Here is an 18,734-nt window from a genome sequence, read left to right as displayed (position 1 = left end):
CTGCCCAGGCACAGCAGAACGGCTGCCAGCGGCCGCACACCTGAGCCCAGCCCGGCCCGGCAGCAGCAACCAAGACCGGCCGCCTCGGAGCGCGGCAGGACGAGGGCCCACAGCCGATGCACGAAGGCTTCTGGCGGGCGGCGACGGGGCTGGAGCCGGGCGCCGAGGAGCCGCTGCCCGCCCAGCTTTCCAGCGCACAACCCGGCCCCGGCCCTCCCGCCCCACGGTACCCCGGTCCCAGCTGCGGCACCACCGGCCCCGCCGCCTCACAGAACCGCCCGGCCCGGCCCCGCTCGACGCCCCGCCCGGCGCCCCTCCCGCTCCCAGACCGACCCGGCCGGTGCTGGTGTCGGCGGCGGCGCGGAGCAGGGCGCAGAGCAGCGGCAGCAGGGAGCCCGCCGCGGCCAGGCCCCGGCGCCGCCTCGGCGCCATGGCAGCGCGGCGGGGCTCCCGCCAGCGCTCCGGCCCAGCGGCGCCTGCGCGCGGAAGCCGGAAGTGGAAGGCAGCCGCCGCCGCCGCCCCGCCTCTTCCTCCGGCGGGCCGGGCCGGGCCGGGTCGGGCCGGGCCGTGTTCGGGGGTGCCGCTCGCTGCTGCGGCTGCCTCACGGCGTCGTTGGTAACGGTCTGATGGTCTTCAGCAGACGTGTGTGTAGAAGCCCCCGGTGCAGGAGGCCAGCCGTGTACACCCCATGACGAGCCCTGAGAAGAGGAAAAGTGGGGCTGGCAGTTTGTTGGCCGGGGGTCCTGCCTTGAAGCCGTCGCAGTCTGAAAGGAAGTGGGGTGCTTCTGAGATGTGCAGCCAGGTGGAAGCATGGATTTCTGTGCTATCTCAGAGAGACCCAAGGGCTGTGTCAGACCCCATGAAAAGCTGGACATGAGCCGGCGATGTGCCCGTAGCCCAGAAGGCCAGCCAGGGCCTGGGCTGCACCCAAAGCCACATGGCCAGCAGGGCAAGGGAGGGGATTCTGCCCCTCTGCCCCGCTCTGGGGAGACCCCCCTGCAGTGCTGCGTCCAGCTCTGGAGCCCTCAGCACAGGAGACACAGAGACTTGTTGGAGCGAGGCCAGAGGAGGCCACAAACGTGCTCAGAGGGGTGGCACAGCTCTGCTGTGAGGACAGGCTGAGCGAGCTGGGGTGCTTCGGGCTGGAGCAGAGAAGGCTCCGGGGAGACCTTAGTGCAGCCTGCCAGGGCTTAAAGGGGGCTTCTGAGAAAGCTGGGGACAGACCTTTTAGCAGAGCCTGTAGTGGTAGGACAAGGGGTAATGGTTTTAAACTGAAAGAGGGTAGATTTAGGCTAGATGTAAGGCAGAAATTTTTGACAATGAGGGCAGTGAAGCACTGGCCCAGGTTGCCCAGAGAGATGGTAGATGCCCCATCCCTGGAAACATCCCAGGTCAGGTTGGATGGGGCTCTGAGCAACCTGATACAGTCGAAGATGTCCCTGCCCAATGCGCCAGTCTATCTGGATTCCTCTGCAAGGCATCTTGTCCCTCAAGAGAGTCAACAGCACATCCCAGTTTCGTATCCTCAGCAAACTCGCTAATGGTGCATTCCACTCCTCCATCCAGATCATTGATAGAAATATTGAACAGAACTGGCCGCAGGATTGAGCCCTGAAGGACACAGCTGGTGACCGGCCGCCAGCCAGATGTAGCCCCATTCACCTCAACACTTCAGGCCCTGCCCTTCAGCCGGTTCTTCACCCACCGCACCATAAACCTGCTCATCCCACAGATGGACAGCTTGTCCAGAAGGTTGCTGTGAGGGACAGTGTCAGAAGCCTTACTAAAATCCAGAAAAACATCCCCCCCCATCCTCAGGGATGTTAATTCAAAGCTTTTGGGGAATGATAGCATCTAATTGCATATTATTCGACTCAGCCAGTCCCCGTAGCTCAAGGATCCATTGCCTGCGTCTGTGCAATCGCTGCTGCAGCACTCCTAGTTGAACAGAGTGGAAACTGGTGCTTGGACATCCTCCAATGGTATAAGCAGGCAATGTCACCACAGCAAATACACCACTATGAGCTGATTCTAACAATGAAAAACATAGAACTTAAGCAGTGTAATACACTGGACCCTGCTATTCTGCTCCCTTTACCTGGGGAAGGAACTCCTATCAGGACTGTATAGTAACAAGCTGTGAAGCTGAAAAGGCTCGAGGACATTGAACAGATGTGCCATTTCTAGATCCCAGTCTGGAACTATTTGTAAGTGGGTCTTCATATTATCTGAATGGCAAGTGTGTTATGGGTTATTCAATAACTACGGAGAATGGAGTAGTGGAGACTTCACCACTCAGTCTGAAGCTGAGTGCACAAGCAGCAGAATTAATGGCATTAACAGAGGTCTATCAGCTGGCCAAAGAAAAGACTGTGAATATTTGTACTGATTCTCAGCATGCATTTGGAGTATGCCATGCTACTAGGCAGTTATGGAGGCTGTGTGGGTTTATACTAGTGGAAGTGAAACATCCAATGCTCTTCACATTACTGAACTGTTAAAAGCTGTACAATTCCAGAGAAACTTGCTGTCGTTCATCAGCCAGCCCACACCCACAGAAGGACAAAAGAAGAGTTAAGAAATGGTCTAACAGATATTGCCGTTAAAGCCGCAGCACGACAGCCGTACCAACCACCGGGCTTGCAAACAGTCCCAACAGTCCAACCTGGTGTTGCCCACTCCTGCAAGGATGTGTTTGACTGTTCCTGGTGAAGAAATGGCCTCTAGGAAGAGGTATGAAGTTGGTGTACAGCAGAAAATTAGACTTTTCACTAAGTATCCTGTGAAACAGGAGGCCGGGTTACTTCTGGCGTGCCTTACTAACCACCAGCCTCTGGAGGAGGAACTGGAAAGAGGGACTTCAGGGATTGATGAAGGAAACATCTTGCCACAAGGAAGCGCTGGTATGAAATCATCAGAATCCACCATAAGTGGGGGAAAGGTAAAGGCGGCAGGCGGAGATCGCAGCCACTGACTCAACTGAGGGACTGTGCAAATTGCCCCCCCACCTGCCAAGAGCACGCGTGCTGATTGACATAGCAAGCGAGGCTAATTGAAAGATAACTGACCAGTAGCAAGTGTTACGGTAATCACTAGCCAGTGAGCATAGGTTTAGGTGGGTTTTTACTAATCAAGTAACAAGATAAATACGTAGTAGTTCCTTTGTGTGGGCTGCTAGCTTTGTGGAATACCGCCAGCACCCATATCTGCACAAAGACGCAATAACAGAACACCTCTGCGCTGTGTGTATATTGGCGCGTTGCACACCGGTTCTTAAGGAAGAAGTTGAAGTTGTTATTTGTATAAGCTCTGCATAAGACGCTTCGGAGAAGATACGCAGCAGTAGCATAGTTTTGTTTCCACACATTGTAACATAGGGAAGAGATCCCTCGTTTTGTATTTGGAGTTTTTGCGTATGAAACGTTGGCTTAGGAAATTTTTCTCAGTACCGAAATGGGTAAGTACTATCTTTCTAAAAAGCTCCTCTTTTTTCTCTCTTAGGATGCATCCTAAAGAATTGGAATAAATTTGGAGGGGACCAATGACTAAAGATAAATTAAAATGGTATTGTAACCAATGGTGGCCACAATATCAATTGGAAGATGGTGAAAGATGGCCTGAAAATGGGCCTTTGAAGTATAACACTATATTGCAGTTAATGTTGTTTTGTCATCAACTTGGGAAAATGGGATGAAGTTTTGTATGTTGATGCTTTTATGATTCTGTACAGAAATCCTGATATTCAGAAAAAATGTAAACTAACAACTGACCTAGTGATGTATACAGCTTCTGATTAGAAAAAAAAAAAAGAGCGGTTGTAGCCTAGGCTGTGATAATAAAAAATTGCAGATGAAAAAGAACAGAGGGATGTACAACTGTTAGTCCCAGCAGCCCCACCTGTATTGAAAAATAGCGTGGGACAATTGCCAATTGATTCTAATTCACAATCGGGTGATGAGAATGTCAGCCCCATTTCCAGTCAGACTAGAGGGCACACGCAGCCAGTTATTGAGGCTCCCTGGAGACAAGCAGTGGGACTGAGCGATTGCCAGTTTTTGTACATGTTCTGTTCGCTACCTCTGACCTGTTTAATTGGAAACTGTTGGTTTGTACAGAGAAAATCCTGAAGGAATGCACTGGCTTTTAGAGACTGACTTACAATCCTAGCCAGGGAGGTGTACAACCGCTTTCTTTACAGCAGAGGAAAAAAGAATGATAATAAAAGCCAGGGAAGAGGGTGGGAAAAGAAATCAACAGGAGGACCCTGGGGTTTATTTGCCTCCTAGAAAAGATCCAGAGTGGGATCTTAATAGAGGCGGGGAGAGCCCAGCTGAGGCAATACCAACAGTTAATATTATATGGGGTCCTGCATGGAGTACCAAAACCGAAAAATGTGCCTCCTCCCAGCTTCTTGTGCACGCCCCCTTCTCGCTGGCAGGCCGGCGTGGGAGGCTGGACAGTCCTTGACTGCTTGGCGCTGGCTGGGGACGTGAGTACTTTATCAACATTGGTTTTGTCCCAAATACAAACCACAGCACTATACCAACTACTAGGAAGAAAAGTAACTCTATCTCAGCCAAAACCAGGACAGAGGTGAGACAGGGCCCCAGTGAAAATCCATCGGCCTTTTACGAGAGATTAGGTGAAGTAGTTAGAAAATGGATGGGCTTGAATCTGGACAATGCGGTAAATCAGAGGATGTTCAATATGTTTAAAATGTTCATTGGGCAGTCGACTCAGGATACAAGGAGAAAGTTGCAGAAAGTTGAGGGGGCTGGGGGAATGTCGATTTTGCAAGTGATAGAAATGGCATATAAAGCGTATAACGATTGGGAGGAGGGAAAAAAAAAGGAAAAACAGCAGAATGAGGTCGCAAGTATCTTTGCTGGCAGCAGCAATAAATGGAAACGATGTCAGAGGAAGAGGCAGAGGAAGTGTATGGGGAGGGTTCAGAGGTAGAGGTAAGGGTTGTGGAGGTAGTAGCGGAGGCCACTGTGAAACCCCTCTAAAAACAAATCAATGTGCCCATTGTCAACAGGAGGGTCACTGGGAGAAAGAATGTCCACGTCTTTTGAATGGAGAAAAGAGGGAAACGGGGGAAGCTGTTGGGGTAATGACAGAGATTGCATTAGATTGAAGGGGACCAGAGGAATCTATTAAAGTTTCCCCAGCCGATCCTCTGGTTCTAGTTAAGCTGGGGAATGAAATAATAGATTTTCTGTTTGATCGTGGGGCCACCCATTCTGTAGTGACTAGTTGTAAGGGACCATTAAGCAAGACTAAGATAAGCCTTGTTGGTGTGACAGGGAAAAGAACTTCCAGACCATGTTTACAGCCTATGGAGCTCTCAGTTGGGGATGACACTTAAATTCCTCTATATGCCAGAATGTCCTTTACCATTACTCAGATGAGATTTACTTTGTAAGTTAAATGCACAATTAACCTTCTCTAAGGATTCTGTTCAGTTACGTATTCCTCCAGAGAATGCATGGAGGGCCCAGATGTGTTTGTTAACTGAGAATAATGATGTGGAAGAAGGAGGCATTCCAGATGAAGGAGGCATTCTGGATGCGGTGATACCTTTAGTATGGGCTTCGAGAACGCCAGGACAAGCAAAGAATGTGACTCCGGTCAAGATTGAGCTAAAACCAGGAGCCCAGACGGTAAGAAAGGAGCAATATCCTATTAAATGGGAAGTTTGGAGGGGACTGGAGCCTATAAACAATTCCTTCTTAGAACATAGACAATTTGGGGAATGTCAGTCAATGTTTAACACCCCAATTCTGACTGTAAAGAAACCTCACTCTCATGAATATAGGTTGATACAGGATCTACGAGAGGTTAATGCAAGAGTTACAGACGTGCCCCTATGGTTCCAAATCCATATACCCTCCTCGCCTCAATCCTGATAGTGATACCTACTTTACCGTATCGGACTTGAAAGATGCTTTCTTTTGTATACCTGTGAACTAACAGAGCCAGACCATTTTTGCTTTTAAATGGGAAAACCTGACCACAGGACAGAAAATGCAACTCTGCTGGGCGGTCCTCCCTCAAGGGTTCAAAATTAGCCCCACACTGTTTGGTAATGCATTGGCAAAAGAACTAGAGCAATGGCACAGTTTAGCCAGCTACCGAGTGTCCAAGAAAAAAACCCCATCGGAAAAGAAAGAGTCCAGCATATGGGATTTGAGGTTACAAAAGAAAAAAGAGAATTAAGTACCAAAAGGAAGGCGGCTATTTGTAGGATTGCAGTACCTGCATCAAAGAAACAATGAAGGGGATTTTTAGGAATGGCCGGATGGGCTTGGCTACGGATTCCTAATTTCAGACTAATTGCCAAGCCGTTGTATGCTGCTATAAAAGGACTTGGAGGGATCTTAGAATGGACAGCAAAATGCCATGAAAGCTTTGATGAAATTAAGAGAAAACTGATGGAAGCCCCTGCCTTGGGACTACCGAATTTAAGAAAACCCTCTCAATTATATGTACATGAGAGACAACAGATAGCATTGGGAGCACTAACACAAAACCTGGGAGTCTGGAAGAGACCAGTGGGGTACTTTTCCAAACAAGTGGATGAGGTCAGGAAAGGTTGGCCTACCTGCTTGAGGGCAGTAGTAGCGACTGTAACCCGAATTGTAGAATCTTGAAAACTGACACTGGGGCAACCCATTACTGTGCTTGTGCTTCATGCTGTATGATCCCTCCTTGAAAATAAAGGACACCACTGGATTTCCCCAAATTGATTAGCTAAATATCAAGTTGTGTTATTAGAAGAAGGTGATGTCACACTTTCTTTGACTTCCACCTTGAATCCTGCCACCTTACTCCCAATCTCTGAGTCTGATGAACTGCAACATGATTGTCTAACCACTATTGAACAAGTGTATTCCAGCAGACCAGACCTACGGGATGAACCCCTGCCTGACGCGGAAGTGGAGCTCTTCACTGGTGGCAGCAGCTACACGAGGGAAGGAAAACGAAGAGCTGGATACACAGTGGTAACCAATACCCAGACATGAGAAACCAAAGCACTGCCTAGTCATACATCCGCTCAAAAGGCAGAATTAATAGCCTTGAGCTATTAATTTATTTCCTATTAATTTAGCTATTAATTATAAGTTCCTCGAGACTGGAACTAAGTTGCGGAAAGAACACGGATATATATATTGATTCCAAATACGCATTTGGAGTGGTACATGTACATGGGGCAATTTGGCTATTAAACTCACCGGGGACTCTCATAAAATATGGAATAGAAATTATGAGGCTATCACAAGCAGTCCTCCAACCAAAAGAGGTTGCAATAATGCATTGTAGAGCCCACCAAAAGGGAAATAATGAAATTATAAAAGGAAATAAGAAAGCAGATTGGCTAGCTAGAGAGCCAGCCCTAAAAGACTCAAACCTAGAAGGAGCTTTAATTCAGGGTCTTGTTTAGAATTGCTGCCACCAAAATACATTGAGAAAGAAAACCAACTGGCATAACAATTAGACTGCACCAAAAATGATCAAGGATGGTAGGTAACACCACTAAAACAGTTCTTGGTCCCTGAGAAAATGGTGGAAAATCTGCTTAAAAGACTACACCAAGAAACACATACAGGAGCAGATGCGCTGATAATAACTGCTAAGAGAAATTTTTTTTGACTGAAAATGCAGATTGTAGCAGCCGTTGTAGTGAAGAAATGTACTATCTGCCGTACCAATAACCCAAAATTGGGGAAAAGATTATAGGAGGAAGTGTGAAACAAGGAATAACTCCTGGGTAATACTGGCAAACAGACTTTTCAGAATTACCTAGATGTAACCGATATAAGTATCTATTGGTATTAGTAGATACCTTCTCTGGTTGGCCAGAGGCTTTTCCTTGCTGTACCAACAAAGCTAGAGAACCGATTAGGATTTTGTTAAAAGAAATTATACCTAGATTTGGTATTCCAGAAGGTATCTCTTCTGAAATTGGGCTTTATTCTACTGCAGAAGTAGTGCAAGTTTTTACAAATTAAGTGGGAGTTGCACACCCCTTGGTGGCCAGAGTCTAGTGGGAAAGTAGAAAGAATGAATCAGACTTTCAAAAGACAAGTTGCAAAACTTTGTCAGGAAGCCCACCTTAAGCGGACAGAGGCCTTACCCTTAGCTCTGTTGCAAATTTGAATAAGCCCTAGGGTTAAGGAAAGAGTAAGTCCCTTTGAGATTGTATATGGGAAGGCGAATCTTCTGACCATCAGGGGAGACCAAATGCATATAAAAGGACAGACCAACGTTAAGAATATTTGATTTCTCTTTCACAGACTTTATCTTCACTGCACGGGTACCTAAATCAAAAGGTTTCTCTTCCATTGGATACACCAGTTCACCCATTCCAACCAGGAGACACCGTTTACCTACAGACCTGGAAAGATGAACCACTAAAGGAGAAGTGGAAAGGACCTTATACTGTACTATTAAAGACTTATACTGCAGTCAAAGTAGAGGGGATTGATTCCTGGATACACTACACACGAGTGAAAAGGGCACCAGAACCAGATCAAGAAACGTGAACCTCCACGCCATCTGGAGAACTCAAGCTTCGATTGACCAGGGACTTTTAAAATGCAATTTGCTTATGTAGATGTTGAATGTCTACAAGGCCAATTGTTTTAGTGTTGGGAAAGCAAAAGTCTTGGCAGTGGTTTCAATTTGTTTAATGCTCACTGTGTGTGAAGGCAATCTAGTTTTGCGACTCATCCAGTCATTTGGGAGAATCCATAATAGTAGTTACCTGAGGCAAATGGGAGGCTCTAGTGTGCAGGTGGGTAGGAGTTAACAATACCATAAAGGTTACAACATTAGAATGAAACCAGATCCTGGTGGTCAAGAAGACGAAGAAGTGTTTGTACTTAAGCAGTAAACCGTGAAGACTTAGCTGTTCCCGCACTCTTGAAAAACGTAACTGTCATGAGGTCAGCAGAATCCACAGTAATTGGGATAAAGGTAAAGGTGGCAGAGGGAGATCGTGACCACCGAGTCAAGTGAGGGACTCTGTGAATTACCCCCCTACTCTTTCTAGGACCATGCGCACCAATTTGAGTATGTGTAACCAGTAACGGGCAATGTGGTAATTACCAGCCAGTGAATTTAACCTTGGTGGGTTCTCTGTTGTTTTTGCTGATAACAGGATAATGTAACAGGATAAATATGTGGTAATTCCTCTGTGTGGGGTGCTAGCTTTGTAGAATACCACCTAGCACCCGTATCTGCGCAAATATGCTATAAATAAAATAACTCTGTGTGTATATTGGCGTGTTGCGCACCGGCTATATGACTCCATGTTTGGGACAACGCTATCACAAAGTGTGATGAGCAGGAAAGATTCAAAGGGGAATGCGGGAGGTAGTAACAATTCAAGGGTGGGTTTCACTGCAGAAATTTCTGGGGGCGTTGTTATGCGCTTGGAATTTTACACATCTCCATTCTCATCAGGTCTGCAGTTCACATGAGCGATATAGGTTTGCGCAGACATTGAATGTGTAATGCAGCACGTGCGTTTGGGACGTTCAGATCTTCCAGGAGAGAGTGTGTGTGATTGCCAGGGAGTGTCACAGAGGATTGGCACCTAACAGCCGTATCCCTTTCAAATTCCAGGATGAAGTTTTAACAACGTTTTTCTTTTTCTCTTTCTTTTGTCATGTTGTGTTGATTTACTGCTCGCTGAGCTCCTGAAATTCTCTGCTGTAAAATTCAGTGGATGTCTTTGCAGGGATGTCACCATGCTCACAGCATCACAGGCTATCCCAGCTGATGTGTAGCCATCAGATCCTTCCCCTGATCTTTACTGATACCTAACACACTACAATTATGAAATAGTCTTTATTTTAGGAATGATTGAACTGCAGAGGTCTGACAAACCTTTGGAGGGGTTCTTAGTGTAACTAGAACCTTCTCCTTTTCCGATACCCTGGCATCGAGTGCACAGGGAGTTCTGCTGTGCCATGCCTGGCCTCCCTCTGTCTTCTTTTCTCTAAAGACACAAATCAGGAAGTAGATGTTAACAGCAATGGGTCAAAAATCCCAATCAGCACAAGTCCCCGAGTTGAGCCGCTTGAAACATGGCACGTTGGAAGGCGAGAATGCTGGCGTTCGACATGCAGAGCCGGCTCTGCGCTTTTCTTTCCGCTTCACGGCTAAAGTGAACCCAGGGAACGAAGGGCAGGAGAGTGGGAGAGCGTTCCCGGGCTTCGGGTCGAAGTGAGCGCTCGCGGTCATGAGCTGAGGATGCCTCGCTGTGAGAGTGCAACAGTGGGAGACTGAGGAGAGCTGCTGCCATTAGCTAGTAACGCCCCTCCCCTCCCTTCCTGTCCGTAGTCACGACACCGTTACGCCGGGAAGGAGCCCCGAGCTCCTGAGATGATAGCCAGCAAAGGGAGGGGAAAGCGATGGGTGCTGACGGGAGCGAAGGGAACAGGAGAATTTGACTAAACATATCCTTTCTCCTTCAGGGCTCCCTTGCAGGCAGGTGGGAAGCCGCCGAAGAGCACAGCCTGGAGAAAGCACTGCTTCAGTGGGAAGAGGAGCAGCAAAGGTACCAGGAAGGAGTGGTACTTGGTACCCTGGATGCTCGTGGAAGTGAGGGGAAACCCGTCAGTGCTACCTGGTCACCCCAGGGGAAGCGGCTGGGCAAGCGGCTTTGAAAGGAGAAAGGTCCACAGTCTGTTTTCCGTGGGGCAGTCCTAGGAGTGTGTGCCGAACAGCTCTGTTTTGGGCGGGGGGCTATTCCGGGCGACCTCCAAAGGACCCTTTCCAGCCTAAGCAAATGAGCTTGCCCTCACAGAGAGCTCTCAGTTAATGCTAGAAAGCACTTCTACTGCCTCTCGGTTTGACAACAAAGTCTGTGTGGAGGGAGCTGGGAAATGACGGGGATGCTGCTTGTGGATAGCAGTTGTTCAGAGGCCTCATTGCTGTTTCTCCCTTTCCAAGGTTTTCCTGGCCAAAGTGAACACTGTCCTGTGGGAGCACCTCGATAAAGCGAATGAGGTTAATTCAGCCCTCAGAGAAGATGTTGGAGAACTGACGGCGGATTGGATGAGGGCCCAGCAGGAGCTGGAATTGAGGGAGAGTGAATGGCGCGCTGAACGTGAGGTAAGGAGCGGCTACGGGAGCGTCACGGGCGATGCCAGGGTGGAATGCGAGTGCGTTTTATTTGTGGCCTAGAGGCCTTGCTGTGGGAAGGTTGTGGCTCTGTTGAGGCTGTGTTGGTGTTGACGAGCAGAAGCCAGGGGTGTGAGATGGAGGAGTGTCAGCAAATTGTGGTGATGGAAGATGCCCACCTGCTGTGAGCGTACTGCTCGGTCTTGGAGGCAAATGCTTGCTGTTGCTGGGCACTGCAGGGCAGTCACAGAGGACCGCTCGTCTTTTTAATAGTCCTGGAGTGTCCGTCTAGAGCAGTGGAGACCAGAGAGGACTGTGTGCTTTGAGGTTCAGAGGAGCCAGCAGAAGAACAAGGCAGGCCTCCCTTACCTCCCGTAACAGCCTGTTGGCAGGAAATCTGACGCGGGTCTCGGAGGGGCTTGTTTTTGTCTTCCTCCACCACGACCGCTGGACACCTCGGCAAGGCGAGAGGAGGAATCGTGATCAGTTTGCTTTGCTGCCGTCCACTCCTGCAGGAGGAGCGTGGACGTTCCCTTCTTGGCAGTCAGGTGGCAGGTCTGCTGAGGATGCTTCTGTGGTGGCTCCTGAGCCCTTGATGCCCCTGTTACAGTGGTTGCTAAAAGAGACCTGGGGATGGTGGCTGTAGTCTCTCCTGTGTAGAGAGACTTGTGCAGTGGCAGCGAAGGCTGACTTGGCATTTCTTTTTGTCTTTGCATGTTCAGCTTTATGACAGCTACTTAAGGGGTGAAAATGACCGTCTCCTCGGCCTGTGGCGCCAGGCGGTAACCTTCCGCCGGCATTTCCTGGCAGCGAAGACTGCCACTGACCGGTGAGTAGAAGCTAAGGCTAAAACTCTTGCAGAAGAGCTGTAGCTTCCCTTCACACCTGCTTTTGGAGCTGCGATGTTAACGTTAGTTGCGGCTACAGCTCGGATTTCTCCTAAAGCATTAAGCGTGCTTTAGGCTATTTTCAGAACCGTTTTTGTTCGATGCTGGTTTTCAGCTAAAGCTGAGGGGCTCGGGCTAGAAGCAATGCAGGGGCCCTAAACAGGTGACTTGACTATGGTGATGTTTGGTGATTCACAGAGACACGGGCGAGTGTGGACACATTGGAAGAGACTCACCAGCGCTATGCATGCCGCAGGTAGAGCAGTCCCTTTTATAGAATGATGAAAATCTGCCTTAAATCTCACTGAGTTGCTTTTCCCGCTGCTCCCGTTGGAGAGGTCGTTCATGGATGTATTTTTTTTCTTCTCATTCCCAGCTTACATTTATTCTGGTCAGTTTACATCCACTTCTTCAGCGCAAGTCCCCGACTTGAGGCTGCTTTGCCTGTGACAGGGAAGAGGTCGGAAAAGGAAAAGGGGGTAAACCCGAGCCAAGCCCGAGCACCTTTGGTGCGGCAGTCCCTTGCGTCTCCTGCCAGTGGGCGAGGATGCCGGCTTGGCTTCACCGAAGCACGGAACAGTCGAGGTGGGAAGGGGCCTGTGGAGATGGCCTCTCAAAGCCCGGTCAGCAAGAGCGGGTGGTCCTCGGGCCTGTCCAAACAGGCCTCCAGGCGGGCCCGCCCCACCGCCCGGTGGACAGCAGCCGGGCGGCGTCTCGGCAACCCAGTGAGGTGACAATGTGGCGACGTGGCAACGCGATGATGGAACGATGCGCGATTGCGCTCTATAGCCGCTGGCTGGGGGACCGGCTGGGGCGGCCGCAGCTGGGTGCCTCTGGAGCGAGAGGTGCCAGCGCAGGGTCGCAGCTCCAGGAGAGCTCTTGGAAGAGGCCATGGAGCGCCGTGTCGCTGCTGGCGTCCGAAAGGCAGACGCAATGCCGAGCGCACCAGGGAAGGGGAGAGAGGTGAGCAGCGGGCCGCTGGAGGGGGCTGGGCCGGGGAGCCTGCGCCATGGGGGGGCTGCTCCGGGCCCTGGGGACGTGCTCTGTCTTGCAAGGGCCGTGCAGGAGGCCTGTTGAGCTAGCGCCTGATTGTCTCTGTCTTCCTAGTGCGGGCACAGAAGACGGGACCCGGGAGAAGGAGCTGCTGGGCTGATGGACCCTAGGCTGCTGGACCTCCCCCTCGGGTTCAAGGTCCCGATGCCGCCCGGCTGCAAGCCTGTCTTCTGCAGGGCAAAGCTGGGGGAAAAGGTAAAGGCAGTAGAAAGGGGTAGAAAAGCTCTGCTCTTTGGCGGGGTCCCCGTCACGCAGAGAAGCCCTCGTGGCCACCTGCCGTACAGCGGCAGCTGCAGCCCTTGCGTCGGACAGGGCTGGGGAGCCGAGGGAGGCGCCTGGCTCCGTGGTGCCGAGAGGAAGGAGGACTTGCCCGTAGTTCCAGGCTGGCCAGAGGTGGATGGAGAAGAGTGTTGGAGTCAGCTCTTCCCACTACCTTTCCCTTTCCACAAGGGCGGCTTGTGGCACCTCCCATTTTGCAATCGGACTGAATTGCCCGAGGAAAAGACCCGGCTGTAGGCACCGCTTCAGCTTAGCTCCTTCCAGCTGCAGCGCCGGGCACAGCCCTCTCACGCCCGCAGTACGCAGCTCCTTGTATTGCTACAGCAACAGTAGACAGCCCCCAGACGGAGGATGGGGGCACAGGGCCGCTTCTCCGTTGGAGAGTCTCGGAAGTAGAGAGACCTTTCCTCTGGGTGGGAAGTAAGCCCGGGATTAGCCTGTACCTCGGAGGTTTGGAAATGCCGCCCTGTGCGAGGGAGGAGCTCGGGGGTGCGTTCGTCTCTGCTGCGCTCTGCTGCCCCGTTCCTAGTCCGGAACATCCCTCTTACAGCTTCACCGGCCCTCGTGCTACTTTGACCTGGGAGATCCCTACTGTCGCCTAACGCGCACAGAGTACAACAGCCTGCATGACCCGCACCTGCGGGTGTACCACAAGCGCAAAGTCAACATCCGGAGGCTGAAGAGAGGGGGTTACGTCACCGCCGACGGCAAAGTAGGTTTGGACGTCGTCGGACTGGTAAAAAGGCTTCCCTCCGAGCGGGGTTCCCCGAGCGCAGAGGGCGGGTGTGCAGGGGAGCAGCTGCCCTCCGAACCGCTGGGTTCGGGCCGTTTCGGGGAAGGCAGTCTGCGTAGCTGGCTTGACAGCACTCGGGGCATTTCTGCCCTCGTCTCTCCGCAGGTGGTTTGCACTCTGAAGGAGTTCAATGAGTACAGGGAGTACCTGGCCAGGCTCAAGCTGGAGGCAGAGAGGTCGAGGCGAGAAGAGGTAGGCAAAGCTCAGTGTTGGCGGGCAGCGGCCGGCGGCGCGCTGCCGAGGGCTGGGGCTTTACTTGCCGCATCTCGGGGAGGCGGTCGGCGCAGAAGAGGCGAGGCCTGTGCTGCTGGGCCGGGCGTTGTGGCGGGGCCAGGACCAGCTGGCTCGGAGCCGAGCTAGCGCAGGGTGCTGGGGCGGGCACGGGCAGGACGGTCACGTGAAGCACGGGGAGGCCGGAGGGAAGCCCTTCTCGTCTGCCCGCGACGCGTGGCTGAAGCAGAGCGCTGGCCCGGGCCCGCGTGAAGCCTCAGCGCGCAGGGGCGTGAGCGCTTGTCCAGGCAACAGCGAGCCACAACCTGCTGTCTCCTTTCAGGAAAGGCTTTGGGAAGAGCTGCCCAAATTAAAGGACGTCCCCAAGCCGCTGGTAGCGAGCAACACATCTTGCCTGGCAGAGTGGCTGCTGCGCCCTCGGAAGCCATCTTGCTCACCTCCACCCAAGAGCAGAAAGGACTCCCTGAAATCGGGGCGATGCAGAAGAGTGAAAGCAGCCTGCGACGAGGGCCAAACCTGCTCCCAAGCTGAGCTGGGACAGGAAGGTGCCAAGCTGCCCCGGGGGGTCAGTAGCGATGCAGCCAGCGGGTTCCGAGCTGCCTCTGCACAGCAACCTGCAGCAGGAGCCCAGAAGCTTGGAGAGGTGGCTGAGACTGTGGTGGAGGAGGTGTTTGAGAGGGTGAAGGCTCCTTGGGATCAGTGTGCCTGGGTTTTAAGGAGGGCTGCCCTGGCGATCAGAGGAACAATGAGCGGCAGCGCCGGAAGAGCAGAGCCGTCGGAGACTTCTCCTCCAGGTTGCTGTCAGGAGGTTGCCCTGCTGGCCAAAGAGCTTGCAGCGAGCGTGTTGGAGAGCTTGGGCAACCGTTTGGCGTCCAGCATACCCAAAGCGTCCGAGCCAGGGCCGGCAGCCAGGCGGAAGGAGCAGCCTGTTGCCGAAGGAGCCAGCCGAGTGGGCAAATGGGAGGAAGAGAAATCGGGGCAGGCGGAAATGGCAGCTTCCGACAGAGCATTTTCAGAGGCTTCCCTTGCCAGGCTCACCAGAGAAGTTGTTGACGGTGTTTGCTGCACCATGGAGTCCTTTGTGGCTTCCCCGTTTAAACAACACTCTTGCTGCAGCGATTCCAAAATCCTGGAGCTTCCCAGGGGAAATGTCTCCAATAGGCAGCCGCAGCCACCCCAGACACCTTTCTCAAGGCAGGGTGGGGAAGAAGGACGAGGATTGCCCAGAGCGTCTGAACAGCGGAGCCTGGCAGCAAGCAAGGGAGCAAAGCTGCCTGTGTCGCAACCACTGGCAAACACAACCGCTGCCGATGACTTGCGACTGAGCCGCACGGCTGCCAGGGAGGGCATCCAAACTGCACGGACCCCCAAAGTTCATTTTGGAAGCCGTGTAGCAGAACCGCCAAGACCACGAGGTGGAAAGGAGAGCTGTCCCGCTGAGAACGCCCTCCCCACCACGGGCGCACGCGTTTCCAGACAGCCCGTCCCCCCAGCAGGTCCGAAGCCGCCTGCCCAGACAGGAGCACGGCGCAGATCGGTGCGCGTCACGCACTTGTCCGAGGCGAGCCCCAGCAGCCCGTATGAGAAGCGAGGGCGTTAGTTGGGAGGCTTGTGGACGACGTCCTGAGGAGGCGTGTGGCAAGAGAGGTGCAGAGCCCCTGGGCAGCTCCACCAGGCACCAAGGACAGACCTTACACCCTTGTGCTCGCAATAAAGTGTTCACTCGCAAGTGCTTGCTTGTGCCTACCTTCGTTCAAGCCAGGCCATACTGGGCCTGGGCGTTTTCCCTGCTATAACCTGTCTCATCCTCTTCCCCCCGACAGCCTCTCTCACGCTAAGGCCCAATTTGACAGGGAATCTTAACCAGGGAGGCGAGAAGTAGCCAGCATTTTTGCCTCGTTTAGCAAGCTTTGCTGCCGGGCTGGTGGAGGGACGGGTCCCGTTCTCGGAAGCCTGCTTTTCACATTGTGTGAAGGGTAATGTTGGTCTTTGCCTCGAGAGCCTTTTTCCAGGGCCCTTTCTCCTCCGACCGAGCTCCCCAAGCGGCTCTGCACGAATACTTCTCGCCACTCCGGGGACGGCTCTGCCACACGGCGTTTGGGTCTCGTCTGTCCGGAGCCCGGGGACGGGTATATTGCGGAGGCCCAGAATCGTGCACGTGAGCAGGTTCAGGCAGGCGGTGCCAGGGCTCACCCCAAGGGAGCGGCGGGAGCAGCCCCCTCTGTACCGGGAACTCGCTACGCTGCGGTGCCGCAGGCTGGGCCCTTGACCCTGCGAGGTGCAGCATCCCCTGGGGAAGGGAGGCCTTCGGCCCCCCGCGGAGACAAGTCAAACCCTTGGCAGGAAGCAGAGCCTGGCCTGCCCCGCTTGCCCCCAAAGCCCGTTGTCCGTGACGCGCTCAGCACTGGCGGCTGGAGCTGGACCCTGGGTGGCAGCCCATGTGCCCGGTGCCGGCTACTGGCGCGGGGGCGAGTGCCTGCATCTTCCCCAGAGTGTGCGGGGGGAGGTGGGGTGGCTGGTGGGAGATTTGTCGTCTGCCAGCAAACGTCAGGCTGGACCAGCTGGCACAGAGAAGGCCCTGGCTGCGGGCTGGTGCCATCTGGGACAGTATTTGCATCCGCAAATGGCACCTGGAACGGTGTCTGCAGCCACACTGGCATCTGCATCTCTATTTGTGTCTGCAATTGTACATGCATCTGCAAGGGCACCTGTGGTTGTATGTGCATCTGCAGTGGTGTCATCTGCATCTGCAAGGGCGTCTGCAAAGCTGTCTTCAGTGGTGTCTCCCCCCAGCAAATGTTCTTCTTCTACTGCCTCTGCATCTGCAACGCCATCTCCAATGGTCTGTGCATCTGCAGCAGTATCTCCATCTGGAATGGCCTCTGCACCTGCGATGGTATCTGCACCTGTATGGGCATCTGCAATGGTCTGGGCATCTGCAGCGGCGTCTCCCTCTGCCATGCTGTCGGCATCTGCCATGCTGTCGGCATCTGCAGAGGTATCTCCATCCGCATTTCCATCCTGAATTTCATCTGCGTCTGCAACGGCCTCTGCAAAGATACCTTCCTCTGCAACGGTATGTGCATCAGCAACGCTGTCTCTATCTGCAAGGGCCTCTGCATGTCCCGTTTTGTCTCCATCTGCAGCGGCACATGCAGGGTATCTCAGCACAGGAAAGACACGGGCCTGTTGGAGCGGGGCCAGAGGAGGCCACAAACATTCTCAGAGGGGTGGCACAGCTCTGCTGTGAGGACAGGCTGAGCGAGCTGGGGTGCTTCGGGCTGGAGCAGAGAAGGCTCCGGGGAGACCTTAGTGCAGCCTGCCAGGGCTTAAAGGGGGCTTCTGAGAAAGCTGGGGACAGACCTTTTAGCAGGGCCTGCAGCGGTAGGACAAGGGGTAACGGTTTTAAACGGAAAGAGGGGAAGATCTCGCCTCGATCGAAGGAAGACATTTTTGACAGTGAGGCTGGTGAAGCACTGGCCCAGCTTGCCCGGAGAGGTGGTAGGTGTTCCCATCCCTGGAAACATCCCAGGTCAGGTTGGACGGGGCTCTGAGCAACCTGATCTAGTTGAAGGTGTCCCTGCTCATGGCAGGGGGGTTGGACTAGATGGCCTGCAAAGGTCCCTTCCAGCCCAAACCATTCTATGAGTCTAGGAGTCTATGATCTGGAGGGGCACCTGCATCTCCAGTGGCACCTCCACCTGCAATCGCATCAGGAACTGCATGTGTTTCGGCAGGGGTGTCTGCGTCTGCCCGGGCATCTACACTGGCACCTTCATCTGCAACGGCCTCTCTAATGGTTCCAGTATCCGCGTCTGCAGTGGTATCTCTGTGGGTACCTGCGTGCCTCGTTGTGCCTGTGTCTGCGTCTGTACGGGCACCTGTATGTGCATCTTCAGTCGCATTCGGACCACACCTGTTTACCGGCGCCTCCATCAGTAACGGTACCGCAAGCGGGGGCTGGAGTTGTAGGTGTAACGGAAAGTGTGCTTGTATCTGCAACTGCACGTGTAATCGTGTCTTTATCTGTAATGGTATCTGCAGTCGTATGCGTACTGGTTTGTGCGACTTTTCTTGCATGAATAATTTTGCGGGGTGTGGTGTCTGTGACGCTAATTGTGTCTGTGTTTATATATATTTTACGCCTGTGTCTGCAACTGAACGGGTGTATGGGCCTTTAGTTATAATGGTGCCGGTGTGTGCTGGGTTTGGCTGGCATAGAGTTAATTCTCTTCATGGGAGCTGTGTGGTGCTCTACTTTGGATTTGTAATGACAACAGTATCGATCACACAGCTCTGCTTTAGTTACTTAGTTATGAGTAATGTAGTTAGCTATTTGCAAGAGCTCTTTGTGGTTC

The 18,734-nt window shown here is 52.7% G+C and overlaps 1 protein-coding gene across 1 annotated transcript in view; it reads left to right on the top strand.

Annotated features, from left to right (window-relative positions):
* Positions 1 to 4,910: 4,910 nt before the first annotated feature.
* Positions 4,911 to 18,734, top strand: part of LOC309410742 (uncharacterized protein) — a gene marked incomplete at its 5' end in the record, with an annotated part of 44,392 nt that continues 30,568 nt past the window's right edge. Inside the window, 10 exon segments of the mRNA XM_082007188.1 lie at positions 4,911 to 4,961; positions 5,466 to 5,663; positions 10,963 to 11,124; positions 11,856 to 11,962; positions 12,219 to 12,276; positions 13,128 to 13,268; positions 13,903 to 14,088; positions 14,251 to 14,337; positions 14,699 to 15,055; positions 17,170 to 17,452. Coding sequence (XP_081863314.1) covers positions 4,911 to 4,961; positions 5,466 to 5,663; positions 10,963 to 11,124; positions 11,856 to 11,962; positions 12,219 to 12,276; positions 13,128 to 13,268; positions 13,903 to 14,088; positions 14,251 to 14,337; positions 14,699 to 15,055; positions 17,170 to 17,452 — 1,630 coding nt within the window.

This window comes from Phaethon aethereus (assembly GCF_964289735.1).
Source record: "Phaethon aethereus genome assembly, chromosome: 16".
Classification (NCBI taxonomy): domain Eukaryota; kingdom Metazoa; phylum Chordata; class Aves; order Phaethontiformes; family Phaethontidae; genus Phaethon; species Phaethon aethereus.
Note: the sequence above shows the minus strand (reverse complement) of the source record. Positions and strands in the feature narration are given on the sequence as shown.